The sequence below is a fragment of the Opisthorchis viverrini genome, assembly GCF_000715545.1.
Source record: "Opisthorchis viverrini unplaced genomic scaffold opera_v5_69, whole genome shotgun sequence".
Taxonomy (NCBI): domain Eukaryota; kingdom Metazoa; phylum Platyhelminthes; class Trematoda; order Opisthorchiida; family Opisthorchiidae; genus Opisthorchis; species Opisthorchis viverrini.
In genome coordinates this window covers 1,518,230-1,543,237 of record NW_008751725.1, presented here as the reverse complement: position 1 = coordinate 1,543,237, position 25,008 = coordinate 1,518,230, and the positions used below count along the sequence as shown (strand labels likewise).

Below are 25,008 nucleotides of genomic sequence, written 5' to 3'. Positions count from 1 at the left end.
CTAGCTCGCTTGGACACAATTTTTTGTTAATCTTGTCATATCTATCAACTAGAGCGCCAAAAACAGATGACAGACACAATGGTAGGCACAAAATGAAGGGGAACACAAAGTTAGCGCACAAAAGATTCACCAAGAAGACTGTGCATAGAAGAACTCGTTCAGAGGCTTGGTGAGTTTAATGAAGCATTTCTGTATTTTGATTATACACTCTCATTCCAAGAATTATTTGAACGTTCATCTAAAAATGATAGTTTCATCATATTGCACGAGTTTTGCTCCTGTGTGTCCATTTTGAATTCACTCCAAGGTTCGTACAAATGTTACGGTAAATTCAAATCAATATTACTCATTCCGTTTCGACAGATCATAACCAAATGACAAAATAAGCTACCAAGAAACAATACCTTTGTACCAAATTATCGACCACGGAGAATAAGTATCAAACGACAATGCATACAATTTTAGAATGAAGGAACTATTCGCATACCTTAATTCTCACCAGAAACAGTATGTTGATGAGAAATTAGCCGATTCCATTTTCTAGATTGAATTACAAGTAGCCGTATTCGTTTTGTTTTCAAGAAGTTCACTTACAGTGACGCGCAAAACCCCAAGAACGAAGTTGTCAAAAAATGGCTTAGCTAAAAACTGTGGCACTACGATACAGTAATAAAAGTATTTAAATTTATACACCTCAGAATGTAGTCCGAGTCCGCCGATAGCAATAAGGCTCGTCAATTTTGCACGCATAATCTCGAGAAAACGATCGAAGAAACCGCCATCATGAACTCAAGAAACTATGGTTAGTTTGAGGCTACACAACTGCAAAACTGTGTGGATTTATCAGAACAATAGGACGAATACTATGCTAAGAAATAGTCTGGAAGAAAGCAGGAAACTTCAGTATTTTCGGGCTCGTCAAAATACACTTTTGGAACAGAATTCCCACATGTGGTATGCTTTAGAATAAAAATTTTCATACAAAATCCGAAACATTTTAAAGTGTGCTTCCCCTTCGGTTTGTGAATGAAAGCCTACCACTATCGTTGGCTTCAGATATGGAAAGATGGAACATATGATACCTAGTTCTGGCTGGTCAGTTTGACCATTGAGCGACAGCCTGAATTCAGCAATACATCCAACATAACTAAACTGCTTCTGAAGTCGTGTACATAGCTCCAACCGATCTTTTGTATTATGCTGTCGCATTTTTCAATATACCTCATGATGATTGGGCAGAGACACAGCATTCTTGTGTGTGAAGATTTCTCCCTGTAAGTGCAGCTAATCTACCCTGAAAAACAGAGATGCACTGTTCAGCAGTTTCATCCTTATTTAGAGTCACTGACAGTGAAAATCTTGCGAAACTCCAGAGAGCCTCGAACCCTCGAAATTCCTGACTAGTAGTTTGCACACTTAACCACGAGCAGTGTGATTCACCTAGACACTTAGGCAGTTAGACAGGATATAGCGCCGCTCATTCTTCAGTCACGGGATCCACATCAAGCGGTCACACGCGGCTCCTCGAGCAACAGCTTCTCACGCGGAATTCTCACTCATCGGGTGAAGTTTATTCTTCCACTGAGTGTGAAGAGAGTTGGAAATTTCTGTGGCTTTTCAGCATGAATTGGCTGCACTTTCAGGACGAAATCTCCAAAAGGTTCCCAAATCTCCCCACACTACCAACAGAAACAGAATGAGGTTTCCATTCGTAGTTTAGGTCATGTTTAGAAAATCCTATCAGTAACCCTCATATCTCCACAATATGCTGTCAAAACCAGTCTGGCGGACTATCGTAACAGAATGCTGTAGGAAAGGAAGCCTACTTAACAAGGAAACATTCATATGGTGACTTGTCTGAGTAAAAACGATACAATAGAAAGGTCAAAGAGTCAAAAAATGAACCGTCTGTCATTAGAAGTAAACTTTACACCTGCTCTGACGTAACGAATAGAAACCTCATCACACCGGCACAAGCTCATCGTTAAACATTATGGAGGCCCAATGAAACGAACTTATCAGTGGATGGAGGCTACGAAAGCCCCAGCGGCTGTTGGAGTATTATTGAAAATGAGAACCGTTCATGTCGGGACCATTATAGTTCACAGTCACTGTTTTTAATTCGAAAATTCAATAGTGCTTCCGCACTGGTGGAGTCTCGGAGGGAGATGCGCTTACAGTTTTTGGTACGATTTAAGTTCACTGGCATTCTCTCAAAGTTTAATTGAACGGCCAGTCCAGACGTTTTCACAGAGCAACAACATAACCGTAGCCACGTGATGTCTATCGGCTAAATTTGACAATGTTATTGATTATCGATAACTGCGTGTTCCGTAGACACCTATGTGGAGATACCATGTATTTATAACTGAGCTCACTGCCTGAACGGGGCACCATATTAGGAATTTGCTTTTTGGTAATGAAGCACGCTAACTTGTGGGGGTAAATGACCATTTTGAAGTCAACTACAGTAAAAATAGCAAGCTTTGGACTGTGGAAATATTATTTTGTTTTATTCTTCGCTTATTGCAATTCCACTCCCAAGAAATAAACCTGATTTTAAATTGTTCACTCAGCTAACCGAAGAGAACTAAGCATTGACACAAAGAGCCCTGCTTTTCCACTTGCTGTAAGGTTACCATTGATATGGTGTCGAAAAATTAAAAAAATCGTTCAGCTGCAACAACCTTCTGGAGCCTAGCTACCATGCCACCCGAAGAAATCACGAGGACTGGGATACTGTCAGGTCTCCAAAGCCTAGACAGGGGAAGTCGAGAGGCAGAGGTCGGGTTCGAACCACGGACATTTCGGTCAGTAAATTCGCGCTCTAACCACCTGAACAATCTCACCCCCCCATATTGATATGGTGCGCTTCGTGTTTAGATAACGGTGCCAAACTTGCTGAACTCCCCTACTTCGTCATGTTTCAAATGTCATGAGGAATGCTCCTCGAAACATTTATCATTGCATGCAGATGTGGGTCAACCGGAAACCAGCTGAAAAAAATTTGTTCGCAAAAGTCTTCGAACCCGGATGACAGTGCGACAACCCGTTCCAGCGTCCTCCGCAAATTTTGATAAAATTTATTATGCACCAGCATCTGCGGTACACAGAATCAACTCTTCGTTGGTGGAGAGATTTTTACTTTTCATTTCACCCAACTAAAAATGTCAGTTGTTACTTAAGAGGGGTAACTCGCTCTGCTACTACTTTGTCCGAGTTCAGAGTCACCAGTAGAGCGCATCTCACTAGCTGTTGAGCCAGCTAGCAATTGGTCGGTAAACCATTAAATTATGGGTTGCTGATCAGCATCACGAGTAGATTGCACACGGCTCTCTCCAGCTGGATTGACGGTGATCAGCTGCTGGGGTGACGAATTCCCAGAGAGTAGGCCCATGTGAACTTGGCAGTCCGTTTCACTCGGAAGAGTCACGTCAGATGTCATCAATAAGCTAGGATCTTCTAGCGTCATGTTCGAATAAAATTCAGTCGGACAGGAAAACGAATCACCCTAACCAAAGTAAACAGGCTGGGCAACACTGTCTCGTTGATGCACCGATCATATACCATTCTTTTGTCATTTTCAACTGAAAACGCTCAAATTTTTCCTTCGGACATCACTCAAAGCGGTATTTTTTTATGAAGAATACATGATCGATCTTTATTGTACCGGGATGAACCGAATCCCGTATCATCATGCTGCTTTCTGAGAGTGTGCGGAATACCACTGAAACCATCGTCTGGGTCCGATAGATTAGTCTCCATGGGCTGCATTCGGTAGGACTAGTGCCCGGAAATTCAGTCATCGATGCTCCAGGGTCACAATATGCGCCAAATAATCATTCATTTGACTCTGGAAAGGAAAGCACATAACTTTTCTACTGACAGAGAAATTATGCGTGTCTACAGAGACTCCAAATTAAGTGACCGATCGACTGACGTCAAATTAGCCGAGTCAAGACTTTTGGCAAGCATCGTACAAATCAATCTTTCTTATTAGAGCACCTATGAAACCATAGTACAAGGCAAAACAGCATTCCTAATTGAAAGTCGCTGAGGGCAGAAATAACCGGGGCAACATCTACGTGAACAGGCCCTTCAGTGTATAGTTGAGGATCAGGCTTGTACGAGACATCCGCAGATATCTCAGGGTTTGAAATATCCGAAAACACGAGAGCCCATCTGACTTCCTAGAACCTAAAGGAAACAAAGTCAATTCAGCGTGTCAATTCCTATGAAATCGCGAATGAAAAGAGATGGTGTTGAGTGAAGCTAAAAGGTTCGAGCAGAGTGTTCCGGATTGCTCGACTTGCTGTTATCATGTTATGAAGGGATCAGAAGAGTTATTGTGAAGGATCATCATGATCTTACATTTCCAATCTGTGCAAGTTTAACAATAAATGACTGAATGGAACCGTGGAAGGTAACTTGATAACCAATTCTTCCCATTTTTCTTAGAAAGACAGTGAGAAAAATGAAAGGTTATCAGCAGCCAGTGCTCAATTAGGAGCATCCTTTCTCTTCGGGACTGTTATGCACAAAACCTCGGACAGGAGCTACCTCAAGAACATAAGGAGCACTATGACCCTATTTGTACATAACTGGAACGGTGCTGTCAGTTCCGTAAATGAGAATGTAACGTATTATAAAAGTCAACGGACTTATTAAAACGGCCTTCTCGGAACGTGTTAAAAATCAGTTACTGTGATCTTTGCAGTGCGACTCAACACCATTAACAGCCAGATCGTAGTGGTCATCAGCTGGAAAACATATCTCTGGGACATACCACTTAGCTGACCATTTTAGTGTTTTTACCTACTGCTAAGCTATCCAACCCCGAAACTACTGGCGTTTTTTTCGAAGCACTGTTGATAGGGGCTCAGCAACCCTAATTGTGTCCTACCGCCCTGAACTTGAACCCGAACCGCCTCTTTCACAGGATAGTCTGTCGTTCCTTATCTAGAAGTGTTAAGTGTTTAACGTCTGCAGCGGATGAAAGTAATCTGAAAGGTTGGCATGTCACAACTTGTCTTCTGACCGTTCTGGCGAAATGGATCAAGAGGATTCAATGCCCAAAAATTTTAAATGATGGGTAACAAAAGTGATGTTCTCTAAAATACGAAATTAGTTTGGGCCGGTCTCTATAGCCTTTCGGACCCTCTTAGCAGACAAGCTGATGTAGTGCAAATGCCGTGCACATCGAATCGGAAATGGTCGTTGGTTCAATGAATGACTGTCCTAATGGATGTTGGTGCACAATTCAATCACGCTATACCAATCACTCTGAACCAAGATGAACCGGGTGGGATTAACAACGTTCCTCGTCCACTACTAATTCGACAGCTAAAGCAGCTACCCTACAGACGGGGCATATGGAGCGAATTAATCTCATACAGCCCACTAACAGAAGGGTAGACAAAAATCACCAAAGGGCTGACACAATTGGTTGAGTAGTGGCACTCTTATGAGTCAGGGAGTGTTATCTTGTGACACCAGCTGAGGTCAATCGGCAAAACCTCATCGACTTGCCATCATTCAGTCTTGTTTGTTGTTGCAGTGATCCCTGTTGCGCCTTACAATAGTGTGGAATGTTAACAGATTTTGGAACGCCAATCATACATAGATACTGTCCTACATGCTGGAAAAACAGCTACGTACTTTCACGGTTTTTTAAGTTCAAGATTCGGGGATGGGACCAATTTGGCCCCCTGTGTGACTGCGGAATGTCAAATGGTAACATGTCTTAGGATAGAAACGAGCGGCCTGGCACCACTGTGTTATTGTACCACCGAAGAAGAGCTGCAACTCGTTTGTCGTTAGAACCAAGTCACAACAAGCGAGCGAACACTGCCTGTCGTCACGATTTATGTGAGTGAACAGGTGCTAAACAGGAGTAGCGAATAACAAAGCACCGACCTCAGGGCGGCTTCAAGCTTAACCAAGTAGGTTTTACCAACAAGATAACCTCGGGGAATCTTGTTACGATCCCGCAAATTGAGTAACTTGTTTCCCAATAGTCTAACTGATACAAATTAATCAGCTCAGAGATGGAGACAACTGGTGAATGTAGCGGGGTTTAACAATAAACACCAGATCCTGACAGTGTTACCCAGTCAACTGTTCAGTGAACATGTTATCCAGGTCGAAACCGAACTTCCTAGCTTGAGTGTTGGTAGTCGTTCCCTTTTTCCTCTCAGCATGTGGCATTCAATTGGCTTATTTTAGTGGAGTCTTCCGAAGCTAGCCCAACGGCTTTAATCTGAACACAGAAGTATCATCCATGTTTGGAGGGATACTCACACAGATCCAGTGATTAATTTTTCTAAGCCAAGGTGTAGTGTGGTGCACGGAGACCACAACTCTTGTACCTCCAATTCACTCTGATTTTCCCGTTGTAAACTGAAACGACTACGGATTGGGCAACAAAAATGGAGGCAAAGCAAGAGCCACCATTTCTGCAACCTTTGGGCAGTGAACGCACACCGGTCCTCAGAATTCAGTGATGGGTTCTTCGGTAAACCTGGCTCAAGATCCTGAACAAGATTTCATCCATAAAACTCAAGTTCAAGCCACAAAAATAAGTCCTTTCCATCGATCCACCGTTAAAACGCGGTTTGGAAAGAAAAGACGGTTGCTCAGTAGTAATACAAAATAACAACTGTTGTTTCCCTTGGGCTGATCCAGAAGCGTGATTAGGATTGGTGACGTGAACTGCTTTTAAGAACAAACAAACGGCCTAGAATCCCATCAGCACATATTTCTGTAAGATCTTGGCTGATGTGATGGCGTACGGGTAAACCGGACTGTCAGCCTGGTTGTTATTGTCAGATGAGTGAGCAATGTTGGGTTGTTTGATTGTCCCACTCCATTTCAAGCCGGTTCGCTCCCAGATATTCCTTGTGACGGATATCTTGTTTTACGACTCGTCCTGTACTATGGTCACAATTGAATGAAAAAAAGAATCGTGAACCGTCGCCGGTGTTTTCGATGAGCAAACCGCTTCTGTGGAGACAGACAGTTAACCGCATTGCATCAAAAGTCCTCAGTAGAGATTTTTGCACTTGTTCAGTAGAGACTAGGTCGCCACCGAGCGGTTAGTGTATAGACAAACGCTTCTTAGGTTTTGCTCAGATTTGACAGAATTACAGCAGTGGGCATCCACAGGCATATGCGGACAATCAATTTCAATCAACTTCGGATAGGTCGTGGAGCTAGTAGCATGTGTAAACTGGGATCAGTGTGCCGGGGCTTGATGGCTGAGCTCAGCAATTTTGCTGCGTAACCAGTCACCATTCAAGGTACCATAATCAGCGAGCAACCGGATAGCGGCTTATCGTTTTACAGGCCTTGGGCAGCTAATTAGGTTTCTTGTCCATCCCTCGCTTCTCGCACAGCTAGTTCTCCCGTTTTTTTTCATTTTGGGATGTAACGCTAGTCTACGTTCGTCTGTCGTATTGTTTCCCCTGCGCACAACCTCTGATTCAGTTGCTGTGGTTTGCTGGTCATAAGACTGTTGTGGTTAGTCGTGGCTCGGTGGTTTGTGGGAGCGGTCACGAATAGCAGTCGTCAGCAGTATGTCTACGTTATCTTTAAAGCCCAGACATTTGGACGGCCTAATGCAGCTGACGCTTGGTTGTAAAACCTATTTGGAAGATTCAAGAGCCTTAGTATCAAACATCAAATTCGAGGGCTTATAAGGGTCCACTCCGGCTGAATAGGAGACAGCATCAGTCCCGGTGTCGCCCACAGTCCGACTCAATTGAAATTATCTGACTCCCATCAAGCTTAGCAACAAATGACGGCAGAAGACCGTCGAATTCAGCAGGCTTATCATTTGTAAGATAGTCGACTGCAAGAAGATAGTTATTCTTAAACCGTTCCAACTCGCAGACCTTGGATTTGAGAGTCAGTGTGACCTAAAGCAATTCATTTAAGATTTTCCATCACGCCTGATCAGGTGCCTACACGGTAGATTCCAGTACGGTTTGGGTATTATGGTTCACATAACAGACAATCCTTACACTTAACGATTGTAAGCCCGGTCGCGAAGCTCAGATAAGGTGTGAGCTGCTTTACATTGACACATTCGTTTCACTAAACTGAAGTAAAATCGAAGCAACTTCGGAATCAGTACGAAAGACCCCTCACCCGCTGGTATTAGGGTGATCCTTTCCATGTCATTCCGTTTAAAACGGGCTGTAAACTCATGTAAATGATCATATTCCCAAAGTAGATAAAACCATCAGTGACTGTTTTTAATGAGCACGAGGTACGTGTAAATAGCTCAACCTCACCACAGATGAAGAACAATAAACAAGACGACACAAGAGAAGTGACCACGCCAAAGAGGTGGAAATACATACTGACAAGATCAGGGCGAAAAGAAACAGATAAATCCAGTTCATAATGAAGTGAGAAACGTGATTAGTTTCCTTTTTTGTCAATTACAGACTGAGTATCGGCGATGATATTCTTGTCCGTGTTTTCTTGAGGGACATCCTCGTAACTGAAAGAGTGAAACAAAGAACATCAAGTAACCGGAAGAAATTGATCAGTTACAGCCATTTGAAGGAAGAACGAACTGAGTTCGAAAGTCAGCACATTTCACAGCATGATGACTAATCATTCATCACCACTGCGATGCAGCAGTTCTGCATACTTTTTATTGGATTATGCTAGTATTTTCCTCTCAAGTTACAAAGTGCATTCAGTTTCTCTTCACGGTATCAAGGGGTATGCTTCGGCATCAGCTCAACGTAGTTCAACAATTAGGGAGAGATACTAGTGACCGGGAGGCCCGTGGTTCGAACTCAACCCAGGTTTTGACTGCTCCTGCGCCTAGGCTTAGGCAAACTGACGGTATCCCAGCTTCAGTTGCAGCACCGAAAGTGTCACACCGAACTGAGAGCGCCAAAATTACTGAAACCTTCTCGAACAACCTTTCAGGTGTCGTGCATGGGGTTACATTACTCACACTGTTTGTAAGTTATCCGCCGCTCAGCTTTATCAGCGTACCAAACCGTCGTATTCAATGTGATTCAAGGGCATTTCAATAACGATCAATCTGGGCTTGGTGAAAAAAATTTAAAAAATGAATTGCCAAAACATGCGGAGCAGAAGTACGATACTTACGCAAACATAGCGGCGAGATCACCCTGTAACCAGGCCCGCGCTAATGGGAAGCCGAGACATGTGGGGACCAAGTAGAGGAGAGCAGGCTGAAATGAACACAATAAATCTGTTATTCGACCCGCATTCCCAACGATTTTTGTTTAGGATACCATCCTATTCACCAGAGAGTATAAAAAACAATGCTTCGCGAGGCCTTCGTCAGTATATATATATATATATATATATTATAATACTGCTTGACGTATCGTGAAGCAGTAACATGTACAGTAGATCCAATTAGATAGGAATGCGAGGACCTGAGCGTTTGGTAGTCATGGTAATTAGTAGGGGTGAGGGCGACCTAAGAGCTCGAACCAATCTACTCCGAACGCCAAATGTGGGGTGGCGTGTATGGGTCGATTTTGTGTCGAACACGGCTAAAGATCCTAATCAAACGGTCTTCGGTATATTGTGGAGAACTGTAAATGCGAAGACGGGTTGACCACACAATCCATTTCAATCGAATGCGCAGTCTGTAGTTGGTTTTCTTGACTCAGTTGTTCGACAAGAGGTCACGATATTGTATCCTTTTGAATAACTTTCTAGTCCTTTGCGTAGTATATTCAAATACCAAGCAGCAGAAAGACCAGCGGACTACCATACTACAATGTGATCGGAAAGCTTGTCCGTAATACCGACGAGTACCGTGAGAAGCGTGAGGTGAAACCGAAGGCAGACAGTGGACATTTGAATCCTGTTCTCTTGTCTGAGCTATCACCTCTGTACTCAACGACCTACACTATCCATTGGACGAGCCAAACGTTGAGATAACTAGCCAACATTTCACAGTTGATCAAGTAACTTTACAGTTCTAACGTATCGCCATCTTATGCAATGATTACTGTACTTGGGAACTCGCGGGTGAGGGGAGACGAAAGGCTACGAACCCAAGGGAATTCTTAAAATGAATGTGTTTAACAACAGAACTCTAGTTCACTCTCAAGCAATCTGAGTTGCGCACTGAAACTACCTTCACAAAGAATAATCCTACTTAAGGTGCGGAATTTTTCCTATTGCGATCTTTCGGAGAGGTAAACTATCCACAATTATACCTATATTTCTTGTTTCCGAAATGAGTGACTTACACTCCAGAAGGAAACACTACGATGGGAGTCAGTGCTTTTCCGAATGGCCCAAATTCAAGCCACACGGCTGTTGTAACTCGCAATCTACCTGCAACATCTAACTGACCTAGTCAACATTTTAGTCAGGATTAGGCACATGGAGGGACGTCGCACCACTGTACTACATATTTACAACGAAGAGTATGGTGAACGATCGCATGACAGCCCGAGATCTATTAGATTTCCAACGACCAATCAAGCGTTGCTCCACCCAGGGGCAGGTAGCAAACATCCCCGTCAAAAGTATTCGTACCATTGGTCTCCTCTCAACCAAAATTGCCATATGATATACGAAGGTAGATTACCATATTTTGAAAGAGCTGGGAGTTTTTTGTCCAGTGACGCATACTCTGTACTCAAGTTCTCTACGGTTATAACTCACCGCATCGAGGTTACTTTGTTGGTGCACTCTTGGATACGCAGCTCACAATGTATGAGGGTGAAACTTCGCGTGTTACGAACATTCGACTTCTAGATTGAGTTGAATAACTTATAGGTATCAATACTGAAACATCCTGTATGAACGCGTAATCGTCAGTTTATAAGCTATACGGCTGTGAGGACAATTGTAGAGGGAAGGGGGCTTTCATGCAAATATTCATATCCTTGGTAAGTCAGTCAGTTTCTCAACTCGAAAAAATGTACCGGGTTTGCGTTGGTTTCATTTGCCGCAGTTTCGGCCAAAGAAAAATGGGAAAGCGTATGAGATATAATTAGAGGAAGTTAATAAGGATAAAGGTGCCTACATACTTTGAATGAACACGCACTCCGTTCTAAATGCGTTCTAAATGAATATCCAAAGTGAAAACACTTAATTGCTTTAACCAATTGCGGAGGCTGTTAAAGATGGCCTATACCAGTCAACATTTTCAAAATGAAGTAACCCCATCGAGATACTCCGGTGACATTCCCATGGGAGTGAAGCACTGTAGCATATCCAAAACCTATTCAAGGAAACGAGGAACACCCGTATTCAAGCCAGGGATAAAGTAATCGACTTTACTGTGGTAACGGGAGAGTACATGGTTAAATTAGTACAACGACAACCAAGGAGACCGAGTAATCTGTCCGTAGTTAATATCAAAACGACTCCGGGCTCAAATGGGACGAGCTCAAGCCAGAAGATCTATGAGGAAGCTCCTCAGTAATCAATCAGGATGGATTAAATTTCCCCGTATTTGTCCAAAATCACAACGGGGAGACAGTCAATTTAATAAGACAGTGGTCAGACAGAGTGCATACACGAGACAGCGCTCTGACATCATCGAACCGTTTCAGGAAGTGTTACCGTCCTCTGAAGTCTAACTGGAAATGGTCGTAGTGTTACCTCTCCGCACCTAGGAAACAAGATTCGGCCTGTGCGACAAAAATAGCAAGTAAGCCTACTTAAGGGCAGTAGTTTACTGCAACAGCAACAGAACTTCTAGTGAAATGAAAATATCTCTCACCTGGGCCGCATTGAATGTAAGCATCACGATGAAAGTGGTGAGCAGGCCGATTATGTAGGCGACGTAGCCTGTGTAGAAGTACTTGAGACTACCAGATCGGTTTAGACTGAAAGTAGGAGCGAAATAAAACCAATCAAATTAAAGGAAACAGCTACCAATTTATTCTGAAGTAGATGTGATTCGGGATCGGGCAACACGTTTGTCAGTAGCACCTACTTGGACTTACGGATTCTCTAGATAGATGTCGAAATACGGTTTTCATATTTGTGTCACCAGACTGTTAATTCTTCAGGTAGCCCAGCCCACAACAGCAAGGCTTATATTTACGCACTAACTGGAATCAAAAAGTCCCGAAATCGGCTTGTGTCGCCAGATAACATTCACTCCAATAACAAAGGAAATACTTCCAAGGATTGCGGACAGGAATCACCCGTAGGGTTTCTCGGTGAAGGGCTAGCCATAAACACCTCCAGTATCAGAGAAAGTTCTTTTAGTCGCTTGTTTCAAACGTCGGCATAACAAAGTCAAAACGAAGGGATTACGTACATTGAAGCGAATATCTGCAGACCGTTGAGACCGTGTTTTGAATGGAACAGATATAAACGCATTAGACTCGCACATGCTACTCAGCATACATCCAGGATATTCTTTCTCATAAAAACTCTCAGAAGTCATCCAGGATAAAACCGGTTGAATCCAATATGGAAATAATCATCCTCGTGCCTTTGATTCCTGAACGCTCGAAATGACACAGAACGTCCAAGTGCGAAAGGCCCCTTTTAACGCCACATAGTAGTACTTGTAAATAAGGGATGCTAATCAGGAGAATTACAACGTCCCCAACTGTGAGGTATCCCTGCCTCAAGTGTTTTGTTGACATGCGTCAAAATGCCCAACAGTAAAAGGTGTCTATCCTTAGCGTGGAAGGTATGATAAATCGAATGCACATCAGAAATCCATGTACTTATGTTTTAGTTAACCATGTAGATGATTGCTTTGTGGTGATTTCGAACGTTTGATATTCAAACTACCATACTAGTAATTAATGTCAAAATTAACGTTGAAATCAAACTGGTCTGAAAACGAGCGCATTTCGAGAATTGGGTACAATCTGGGTTGAAGTAGAAATTGGGGTTGACGGAAACTCGGGGAGTGCGCCAAAGTAATGAACACGAAGAGGGACAAAACCAGCAGTGGGATGTCAAACACTTTTCGGCAACATTGTGACTAGTGTTCGGTCAGGAAAATGGTGGCCTGGTTTTAGAGCTAGAAAAGAGTAGCTAGTGAGGATAACGAGCCGTTAAAAAGTTCCCAGTTTAATATTGGACATCAAGCATTCGTGTCAATCATTAGAATACGGTGAGTTCGATCCTGATGGAGTTCGCTTACGTACAATGACTGCTGGTATATGGAACATTCGTCTGAAGCCCAATAGATACGCCGAAAGATAAAATCATAAACCCACCCACGTTTGCCACCATTACGTCAATCAATCACGCTTAGTGAAACTGAATGATTTTTGGTCAGCAGCCAACAAATTTCATCAGGAATCAAGTTTGAATTTATAGGAACAGGAAGATGGGAATTCGATCAGCTGGTACGGAAACACACAAAAGTAAAAAAATGAGCTCCATGGTGCCATCCGACAGGATTTCGTTTCAGGTCACTGCAATTCGAGTTTAATGAGCATTTCGACAAACACGTTCACTTGCATATCAGTCTGGTTTTCACGGAAGACTCAAATGAATCTCTCACCTAGGATACTCTCCAAATGAATGTGCTACACAAAAGCCGCCTCATGTTTTGGTTGGTACAATATCTGAGATATCACAGTATATTTCCATAAAGGAAACTACCCACAAGGTTGCCGAAAACTCCTCGACAGCCAACGAACGGTTTCGCCATTCTTGAGACACAGTACCCAAGTTCCGTCAACCTAGTGTTCTACTTGAACTCAAATTGAACAGGTTTCGACAAATACACCGATTTGCATACCAATTTAGTTTTCACAAAAGAACGAGAGATTCAGTTGAATTACAAACGAACATCTTCAGATCAAGTCCAGATGCAGTTTAACAAAAAATATTAGGGTGTTTGTAAAAGAAGGCGGAAGTCCAGCGAGCAACAACTAAATACGGTACAAAATCGTTGACAAAGCACGCAGCCCAGGTAGATAAAAAAGGGATTCAACTGAACGGAAACTCGGGGAGTGCGCCAAAGTAATGAACACGAAGAGGGACAAAACCAGCAGTGGGATGTCAAACACTTTTCGGCAACATTGTGACTAGTGTTCGGTCAGGAAAATGGTGGCCTGGTTTTAGAGCTAGAAAAGAGTAGCTAGTGAGGATAACGAGCCGTTAAAAAGTTCCCAGTTTAATATTGGACATCAAGCATTCGTGTCAATCATTAGAATACGGTGAGTTCGATCCTGATGGAGTTCGCTTACGTACAATGACTGCTGGTATATGGAACATTCGTCTGAAGCCCAATAGATACGCCGAAAGATAAAATCATAAACCCACCCACGTTTGCCACCATTACGTCAATCAATCACGCTTAGTGAAACTGAATGATTTTTGGTCAGCAGCCAACAAATTTCATCAGGAATCAAGTTTGAATTTATAGGAACAGGAAGATGGGAATTCGATCAGCTGGTACGGAAACACACAAAAGTAAAAAAATGAGCTCCATGGTGCCATCCGACAGGATTTCGTTTCAGGTCACTGCAATTCGAGTTTAATGAGCATTTCGACAAACACGTTCACTTGCATATCAGTCTGGTTTTCACGGAAGACTCAAATGAATCTCTCACCTAGGATACTCTCCAAATGAATGTGCTACACAAAAGCCGCCTCATGTTTTGGTTGGTACAATATCTGAGATATCACAGTATATTTCCATAAAGGAAACTACCCACAAGGTTGCCGAAAACTCCTCGACAGCCAACGAACGGTTTCGCCATTCTTGAGACACAGTACCCAAGTTCCGTCAACCTAGTGTTCTACTTGAACTCAAATTGAACAGGTTTCGACAAATACACCGATTTGCATACCAATTTAGTTTTCACAAAAGAACGAGAGATTCAGTTGAATTACAAACGAACATCTTCAGATCAAGTCCAGATGCAGTTTAACAAAAAATATTAGGGTGTTTGTAAAAGAAGGCGGAAGTCCAGCGAGCAACAACTAAATACGGTACAAAATCGTTGACAAAGCACGCAGCCCAGGTAGATAAAAAAGGGACTCAACTGACATTCATAGGGAAAAATCAATATATATATATATATATATCAGTATATACGGAGCTTTCACGTTTTACAACCTGTGAGTGGTGTTTAACAACTAATGTATACCCTCTGCAGTGACTGACTAAAATGCCGGTAAGATGCTAAGCTTGGTGATAAGAAACAGATAAATGGCATCATTTCGAAAGGTTTAGCTGCGAAGATTCAGATATCTTCCAGAACATGAAGAACCCACACGTGACGGCGAAGCGGTTTGTAGAACGTACAACCATACCACCTATTTGGTTTCATAGCCAGCCAGATATAACGAGAAAAATGGCTCACCTGTGATCAAACCGGAGCAGCATTGCAACAAATACCCCGGGAACTACAATGTCACCCAGTCCAAGTAGGCCAAGCTGCTTCCCGAAAATTCCATGTGCGAGAAAGTCGCGGGGAAAAGTGACTGCAATGGACATACAATGAAGCAACAGGTTTTAATGTATAGAAATTCAGTGTTTCGATGATGTTAATAGGCAGGTAGCATCACAAATGTTACAGACAAATGACAGTTGGACTACTGACAATAGCAGACCAGGTGCCAGCTATGACAAACTAAACGACAACTACCATCAAAAAGACGTCCCTTTTCTAAATCAACCCGAAAATCAAAGCGACTTTTTGATCCCACTGAAAAAAAACTCAAAACCAGAAGCCATTCTATAGGGAAATACTGGTGGAGATGTTTACCACCCCCTGGAAAACATTTCGAGTGAATAAAGAGAATTGGTTAGAAACTTCTTCGGATATCCTCTAAGTAGGTCTTCTGCAAATGACAGTGAAAACTAAACTGAAATCACAGAGGGACTCGGTCAGGGAAAAGGAAACCCCGAGGGATTTCACAAAGGCAAAAGCGGACATATGAAGTGGTATTTTGCAAAGATTTATTAAGTGAAGGCCCGGCCTGGATTGAAAACAATCAATCACATTTGACAAACTCAAGGGTGAAATCAAAACTCAGTTCGCAGTCTAGTAGTCAGCAGTCTGTTTTACTTCGATTTAAAAACTAAAAGTCCCACGCGTCACTACCCTTATGCTATTCGATGTCTACAATAAACACACCGGAAAATCCTGAGAATACCGTTTAAGATTCGTGCCTCCCCTGAAAAGATATCTTCCTCTTGGCTTTAGTCGATCTGGAGTTCTCGTTCACCATGAAAATAATTAGTCTTGAGTGAGCAGACAACTTGAATGGTGGTTACCAACTCACTCACTCCACTAAACTAGGGTACGATGCATCAAAGAGGACATTTGGTGTGGTGATAATGAACACAGTGATGAGTATTGGGAATTTGACCGTTATCTCGTCACCGTAGGTTGGTCCGTCCCATTTATCCATTTCGTTGCCTTAAACCTGCGGTACAGTCAGAATTGTTCCAAAGAACGGTGGTGTGCTTACCCAAGGTTAACTTGTCACCCGGGCCAGATGCAATCAAGACGGGCTTACTAATGCAACAGGTATGCTACTGACATAACTGTCAGCTGTAGCACCCTTTCGGTGCCCAGATGCCGTGCCACACGAATGAGGCACGAGGGCTGGGATACTGCCAGGTCGCCCAAGCCTAGACAGGGGAAATCGAGAGACAGAGGTCGGGTTCGAACCACGGACCTCCCGGTCAGTAAATTCGCGCCTCAACCACTTGGTCCAACTCGCCCCCAGTGTGGATGAAGCAAAATGTGAAATGAGCTATGTTAGCGGCGTTCAGTGCTGCCTGCCCGACTTTTCCAATTCGACCACAAGACCACTGGATGTCGTCGAGATAGCTATCCATGACTGATGCGAGGAAATCGATACCAGCAAGCAACGAGTAGGAAGGCGCGCGCAAATCCCTCAAACGCCAAATAGTGAAGAGCCCAAGGAAAGACTGGGAGCTCTGGTGGACATCGAAAGCTCAGAAGGTGGAGAATGCTTTTGTTACCGGAAACAACCTTGTACTATACCAAATGATACGATCGACTGGCTCTAGGAGAGCAACAGTCAGTGAAACGATAAGTGGAAAATACGGCTAAATAATTCACTCGCAAAACCGTCGACTGCAAAGATGAGCCGAACACTTCGAAGAATAGTTTATCTGGCCTCCTGCAACCCAGCCTGTGGAGACAGTACATACAGGGGAATGGAAGGTAAACTTAGATCCCCGTCGGAAGAAATAAAATCCAGAATAACCGTAGTGGAACGTGAGAAGGTATCAGGACTGGACGGTCTCTATCCAGCCCTCTTCAAAGAAGGCGAAGAATCCCTGGTAACCTATTGAACAAAGCTCACTGATGCGACTTGGAGTGAAGAGTAAGTGTCTGCAGAATGGGACAAGTGGACAGTTATTTCAGTCTTCAAAAGGGATTCACGACGCTGTGTGAAAGCCATCGAGGCATCAGCCTATTAACTGTGACATCGGAGGTGCTCTCTGGCCTTATCCTCCGAAGGTTGACTGAGCACAAAGAGAGACAGGCCGGTGAAAACCAAGCTGGGTTCCGTCCTGCAAGAGGATGCATCGATCATATCTTCACCCTTCGACAGATTCGAGAACAGTGATGGTGCTTCCACTGGTGGTATTACTTGACTCTGTGAACTGCCAGGCATTATGGTAGTGTCTGTGGAGCAAAGGTGTCCTCCATAAATCCATGACCATCCTCAAGACGCTGTACACCGACTCAAGCGGAAGTGTAAAGGTCTAGGGGAAGCTCTCGCCTGAGTTCACCACATCAAGCGGTGTCAGGCATGGCTGACCTCTTTCACCATTCCTCTTCAACTTTGTCATTGATACGATCATGACTAAAGATCAAGACTCACTACCAGCCTCTAATGCTTGTAGGGTCAAACTTCTCACGGGGAATCCTCTTACAGATATCGGGTACGCAGGCGACATAGCTCTTCTTGGATCTGACCCCGTAACGATGCAAACAATACCAAATAATCTAAATAATTTTGCCTTACGGTTTGGTATGCGCTTCACACTTGCAAAGTGTAAAGTGCCACTGCAAGACTGGGTACGCTCGAACCCCAGCCTCATGCTTGCGGATGAACCGCTTAAGGTACTAGACGAGTTTGTCTAGTCAGTCCTCGTGGTCTCGCGAAAGATGATATTTCCACCCGGATTGGGAAGACCAGAGCATCTTTCGTGAACCTGCGTCACCTGTGGCGTAGGTGTGACATCAGCTTATTCGTCAAGGGTCGAGTTTAGAATACTGCGGTGCGACCTATATTACCAAACAAGTCAGAGACCTGGTTGCTGCGCAGAGGGCGTCAAAAGACTTTCAGTGCTTGAGCATCGATGTTTTCGGAGCAATGCCTGAGTCTGGTGGGAACACCAGATCAAGAATGCTGAATTACATCCAACGGTAATTTGAAGAAATAGTTCACCCTCGATAAATGAACTGGTCACACTGCATAGGTTGCGTTGGCTTGGTCACATGCTGCGCATGCCAGTCGACCGACTTCTTCGAATCACGCGAAGGGTGGAAACGAGCCAGAAGGGGTCAAACAATGACTTGGGAGCGAAGTGTGAAAGTCATTACCAGCAAACTCAGCTGTGTTGGTGCTAATCGTCTCTATAGATGGGGACCCCCAGAAGGACCACATCAATAGTTGGAGACATTGTCAGGCATGGCCTAGTCGCACTCTCAGTGGTGTTCGTGCATCCAAGCTACTGCCTTTAGCGCACAGTTCCCTTGCCAACCCCCCCCCCAATTAAAAGTCTACTGACAGACCTGTACTTACGCACAAACTCATCAGCTCCCGCCACCAAAGCGCATCTACCTAACCTATCCACCCGAATAACCGATGGACGAAAGTGTCGCAGCGACAACCACTGTACGACACACACGCGGTTCTTACAGCTAATGATGCAGTAATTTAGGTCGCCTGTGGCGTCAAAAAGGCATATCAATGATTCTTCAGCGTCCCTATGTTTCGCCCCGGTAGAGGATGCATCGAACATATCTTTACCTTGAGACAAATTCTTGAACAGCGCCACTCTTGCAGGCGTCCCACGTTGGTCGTTTTTCTGGATTTGAAAGCTGCTTTTGATTCTGTTGGTCGTCAAAAACTTGAGCGGTATCTCGTGACCAGAGGCGTCCCTTCTAGATTTATACCCCTTATGAAGGCACTGCATGCGAACTCCTGTGGGCGCGCACAAGTGTACGGCAAGCTTTCGCCTGAGTTCACCACGTCCAGTGGTGAAGACAACGCTGTTCTCTCTAAACTTTCCTCTTCAACTTTGTTATTGATGTGGTGCTTGAAATTTCTCTGCCTGCCTCCGAAACCTCGGGAGTCGAAATGCTCCTGGGAGATGGCATACGTTCTGGTAAACTGGCTGGAGATGAAATTGCTTCTCGAATCGGGAAGACCAGTGCAGCTTCTGCCAACCTCCTACACCTATAGCGCTGGTGTGATGTCGGTTTGTCTAGTAGGGGTAGGGTTTACACTGTGGCAATGCGATCCATACTGCTTTATGGACCAGAAGCGTGTCATCTACCGCATGGGACGTGGGAAAATGTCAGCGTTTGACCATCCGCTCCGAAGCATTGGTCGGGTCTGATGGGAACATCGGATTAGAAATGCTAAGGTTCGCTGGATAGATTTAAGAACAGGAACTCTCCCGCAAAAGATCAATTACTCACGCTTCAGGTTACGCTGGTTAGGACGTAAATTCGGCAAACCAGAAGACCGTCTACCTTACCCAGCCCTACGCTGAGTGAAAGCGACCGAGAGGAGGACAGTGTATGACCTGGAAACAAAGGATGAGAACACTAACCAGTAAACTTAGTCAGGTCGACAACTACTGCCTCCACGGATGAGGACTCCGGGGCTCATCTCACTAATGGTTATTGACACTGGCAGAAATCGCCCAATGGCGCAGTCCATGGCGCTCATGCATCAAAGCTATCGCCTTCAATGTGTAGCTAACCAATTTCCGAACAAACTGAATATGGCTTCGTTTCCAAGGCTTGGTTGTATGTTCCAACTTCCCGTTTTCCGGTTATCGAAACTGTAGCAGCTGGAACCAATCTGCCTATGGCAGACGGTTCAGAGCTGATAAATTGAACTGAATTAGCTTCGCTTGTACCAGGCCATAGTAGGGGCTATTGTTGTGAGAATTGGTCTTTGCGGATATATGTGAGGTGACCTCATGTTTTTTACTACCGAATCTTACATACGTTGCTAGTGTCGGATGGCGTCAACAAATTTGTAACGTAATTAGAAAACGGGTGTTTAGTCCAGCAGAAAGCACTTAAATCGCGGAAACGTCTAGCACCATTAGTTGTCACCGCTCGGTCATGTGCTACGTACGCTGAGACGTCTCTACTGAAACGAGTATTGTTCTGCTTGCCCCCTTCAGAATTGCAAACCGCGAGGCGGAAAACGTGTGATCTGGCAAAATGGGCGTTAAAAGGATTACGAAGACCGGGTATTGTTGATGCGGTCCGCCTAATAGAATGGAGTCACACTGCGTTCGGCTGGAGAAGGCAAGATTTCCTAACTGCGCAACTGAAGGTGTAGTTACCTAAGAATGCTCCTGACAGGCTAGCACCACTTTCATTCTCCATCCTTGTTTAAACTTCACTTCAACGCATCATGCACACTGAAGTGAACGTTGTGGTCGTATGGTAGTCAAGCATCGGTGTCAACACCGATGTTGCTGTCTCTGATGATGAAGGACAAATAACTCTTCCTTTTGCCAGGGCCGAATGGAGGTTGACTGAGCTTTGACTTAGGAGTCTGAATAAGAGGTAATGGGTACTAGGGTCTTCGACTAAGAACCTTACCCATATCCAATGACTGGATAGTCACCCGCTTGGCTGCGGTGGACTGGCCTAATCTAAGGCCGTAGGGAGTAAGGTATAACCGTTACGCCCTCGTTGATGTTGTTGCGCGTAGCAGATTCATGTGGAGCCCTTGGACACATTGGACAATGCCCCGGCGGCCACGGTCAATCGTTGAGCGACTGGATTGTGTGGTTTATAGGACTGGTTATTTTTAACGCACTTTTCCTCGGATGAAGGAAGAATCACAGCTTCTATAAATATCGAGGGGCTGGTCACCTAGAGGAACCTCCTAGCATAGAACAGTAAGACTACTCCTGGATACCCCCCTATTAGCTAGTCTTCATGCGGTGGCTCGCCACTGATTGCCCCCTGACCATGACATGGTTGCACCTTGAGGAACGAGGTTCAATCCACGCGATTATTGCAACACTCAAAGGTCGACCAGCGGTGTTGGTTAGGTCGCAGTCGCATCAGTGCCAGTTTCCTAATGTCATCGTTCGCTTAACTCAAATCTGGTTAGAGTTAACCTAAAAAGTTCTCTTCGTGAGGTTGTGCATGAAATTGAGGTTAACGAACCTCAGCTATCGTCCTCCAACATACCGAGATCACATTGGTCGAATCCGAATCCCCACAGCCAACTGTATATCTGTAGGCTTCAGTAGATGCCTCGAGCGACTCCTGCGTTGAGGTGCTGCGGCCTGGGAAGCTTCTGTCCTGGACTGTAGACTTTCTGAAATGTATTACCATGCGTGTCCGAATAAAAGAGATTTGTTCCAAACCAGTTCTGATGTCCAGCGCGATCCACCAAGGTTTTGTTCCTGGACATGAACCCTTCAAATTATTCAGCGCTGATTTGCTCAAAGCTCCAAATCGCGGTTGCTTACTGTAGGCTGATGATATGAAAGCTCCGCCTGAAGTATTCATTACTGAGTCAGATGAGTGGCTCAAGGCTTTGGAATAGCATGCCGAGTGAAAAACCCCAATATCCAAGTGTTGTCTTTGTAACCTGTGCGAGATGACTCAGTGGATAGAGCGCGAATTTACTGACCGGAAGGTCTGTATTTAGAACTCGACCTCCGTCTGTCGACTTCCCCTGTTTAGGCTTGAGCAACATGGCAGTATCCCTGTCCTCGTGCTTCTTTGGGGTGGTATGGCGGCTAGGCACCGAAAGGTCGTTGCAGCTGAACGACCACTATCGACTAACCTGTGCATGGTACCCGTTATATTGCAGGATTCCAGTTAGAAAATCAGCGAGGACCAGAAAGTCGGACCAAAAACCACCCAGGACCCTGCGAAAAAAGACGGCTACTGCCACAGGGAACTTTTGCCTAGTTGGATTCTTCATTCAAATGAGCCCTGAGAATCCCCAAGATTCTTACTTTTCACGTGCATTCAATCTCAGGACGCGGACTGCCGAGTCCTCCTGCAACAAACACGAAACATGCCAGGAGTTTAACTTCGTGCCATGAAAACTACCATGCGGCCCATAGGTCTTCAGCAAACGGGATTGTTCTGCCTGATCTACAACTATCGGCTTGATGACTTGATCTACACGGGGTGGAACACTCAAGGAAATGTTGAATATCTTAATTAATTTATCCCCATGGTTGTAACATGAGGGTAAACATGACATTCACAATTTACCCTCAACAAGGAAGGTTCGACATGGGAGTAACGTCGGACACTTGATAATCCACGGAGCTTATAGCTGAATAGGGGAGCAACTATGCTCATCCTAGTAATGGATGACTAGAACGGTCTTCCTGAAGCTGTGGTTACTGCCCAACGGGTGGAATGTATTGAAAGGTGGTTGGCTTTGCGACCTGAAAGAAAAAAAGGGAGCTACGATGGGTGACGCTGTGAAGTACGGGGAAGGGGATCGCAAGGGACCTGCTTTCCACTTATCCATGAATCCAGTAATTTCATTAATGATGACGTTGCATCACACTCAACACTATGCAGTCGATCCTCCCAACTGGAATAATTTCCCTAGAGAAGAATTACCCGGAGGTATCCCAGAAAGTAGGCAAAAAGCATCGAAGTCCGTACAAGTGATGGACCGGGGAAACGCCTTAACCACTTAGGGTTTGACTATACTAATTGGCGTATGAAAAATAATGCAGATACACAACTCACCTTTGATTGGAGCATCCAGAGTTTTGGCGACAGAGACCATAACTGGTGTACCAAAAACCTGGATACAAAATTCAGAAAACAAGAAACACGACATACCCAGAATATATCGTAGAAGAATAGACCACCGAGCAACATGAATCCGTTCGCAAATTTGTTGAGCCTGATATTTTCAATCGCCACAAGTGATAGACACACGGCAAGGAAGTTATTAGGAAGCCAATGCTGGAATTTATTCGATAAAATTTAACATGCTACCCGAGTGAAAAAATAAACAGCCCCGACTCCAGCAGCCACAACTAATCCTGCTATCTCTTTGCTTTCCAGGCTCACGGACGATGTACCTAAGATTCACATATCAAAATCTCCGCATATAAAAGGTTACTTAATACTTCCCAGTGCGATCCCGTGTCCCCTGACTCAGTTTCCCGACTTTTTGAAAATTCCGCTTTGAACATATGGTTCTTTATCGACTTCGGGAATAGCCGACTAAGGGTCGGACTACAGACGAATGATATGAAATGTGATAACTTACGAAAATACGTGGAACATGCATCCGATACCGATGAAAGATAGGTGGAGATTGACTACCAAGTTAATGTACTCCTTCGGAACGAACTACTTGCTGAATAACGACGACACGAACTCACGGCTAACCTTGAATAGTAAGAAAACACCGAATAATGCCGCGCTTGCATAGGCAGGAAAGGTGGCTGCGTCACGTGCAGTAATTACTTCCACATTTGCCTGGCCGATAACAGCCGTGAGTGAAAATTAAATTACCTTATCGCGGCAGTTCTGAGACATGAACGATCCAAAATATATTGGCACGATAGCCAAAATAAACAGTACGGAGGAAGACAAAACCATTCCGCTGAGTGGAATGTTCTCTGCTGTTGCATTTAAAGTTGCGTTAACAACCGTGCTGGCGTTCAAGGGATCCATTACTGCCACGACACAAAGTGGCGTCCAAATTGGAAGGGCCCGCGTCGATGAGCCAAGTGTGGGGCGACCTCATTCCCAGTTCAACTTGAGAAGTGTCGGGCTTCAGGAGCTTCCTGAACTTCGCTGATATTGTCAGCGATTTGTTTGGCAAGTGGATGAACGGTGAAGTTCCTAATGCAGTGCCACATACAAGTTGAATACGAATCTTTTTCGCTTCGTTTTTTGCAAATTTTTCACTTTTTTTGCCTGCGTTCGACTGAAATACCAGCTGCAAACCAAGAAAATATATCGCTCAGTTCTTGCGTATTTGAGCTTCACAGATCTTCGTGTGCAACATCTTTAAAGCGGTATACATGCAGTTCGATATGGAGGTACTTGTGTGAGCGAGTGCAGCTGAATGCCTGAGGTCCCACCCAAATGCACACCGTGTGCACCCTCTCGGGCCATAACTTCCTGTGCTATACGACACGTCGAAAAAAGAAGTAACAGCTACAAAATCGAAAACACTGATTAGGGACGGGTGATTTTCGGCATTATCATAGTAGTGACCTTGTGTGCGAAAAGTGAACTATTGCCCGCGGGGGATCCATTATCCAAATGTCATTACGCTGAGGAATACTACGAACCGTCATGATTTTATCCGTTATTTGGCATCGTCGCTACATGGATTAATCCTCTGGGAAACTTTTTGTTGTCGACATCTATGTTCGTTTGATCTGTTATATTTTGGCATGAGCGAATATCCCCCAACTTGCTGTCAAGATATATTTCCGGTGGGATAACTTACTGGTACCTACAATGAGGCAAATCGCACCATCTGTGAAAACATATAATGTACATTTCAGAACCTCAAACAGGAAAAACAATGACATGTTTGCCTTTGTGTGGTTTTTCTATGTTTATTGGTGATTCGAGCTGACTTGAGTACTGGGATTAAGCTCAGGGAGTCTTTGCTTTCCCTACCGGCAGAAGCTGTCAAGCTCTTCGTATTGAGTGAACTTTTTCACGATTATTACATAGCGCACCCAAGATAACTAATTTATGGATACTCCAAAACGGCTGTCCTAGCTTCGTAGCCTAAAAAATGCCGACTGGTGACTCACACTGCAAGTTACCCTACCTGATTTCCCGCGACATC

At 44.3% G+C, this 25,008-nt stretch overlaps 3 protein-coding genes across 3 annotated transcripts in view; 2 read left to right on the top strand and 1 right to left on the bottom strand.

Annotated features, from left to right (window-relative positions):
- The window catches only part of T265_04305 (hypothetical protein), a gene marked incomplete at both ends in the record, with an annotated part of 36,840 nt that extends 14,592 nt beyond the window's left edge, over positions 1-22,248 (top strand). Inside the window, one exon of the mRNA XM_009169004.1 lies at positions 22,195-22,248. Coding sequence (XP_009167268.1) covers positions 22,195-22,248 — 54 coding nt within the window. The remainder of the gene's footprint in view (positions 1-22,194) is intronic.
- Positions 8,198-25,008, bottom strand: part of T265_04303 (hypothetical protein) — a gene marked incomplete at both ends in the record, with an annotated part of 26,004 nt that continues 9,193 nt past the window's right edge. The window contains 6 exons of the mRNA XM_009169002.1: positions 8,198-8,506; positions 9,133-9,218; positions 11,744-11,849; positions 15,312-15,432; positions 22,929-22,986; positions 23,025-23,150. Coding sequence (XP_009167266.1) covers positions 8,425-8,506; positions 9,133-9,218; positions 11,744-11,849; positions 15,312-15,432; positions 22,929-22,986; positions 23,025-23,150 — 579 coding nt within the window. The remainder of the gene's footprint in view (positions 8,507-9,132; positions 9,219-11,743; positions 11,850-15,311; positions 15,433-22,928; positions 22,987-23,024; positions 23,151-25,008) is intronic.
- Positions 23,731-23,997, top strand: T265_04304 (hypothetical protein; the record flags this gene model as incomplete). The annotated part of the gene is made up of 1 exon (XM_009169003.1): positions 23,731-23,997. The coding sequence occupies one exon, from the start codon at positions 23,731-23,733 to the stop codon at positions 23,995-23,997; it is 267 nt and encodes an 88-aa protein (XP_009167267.1).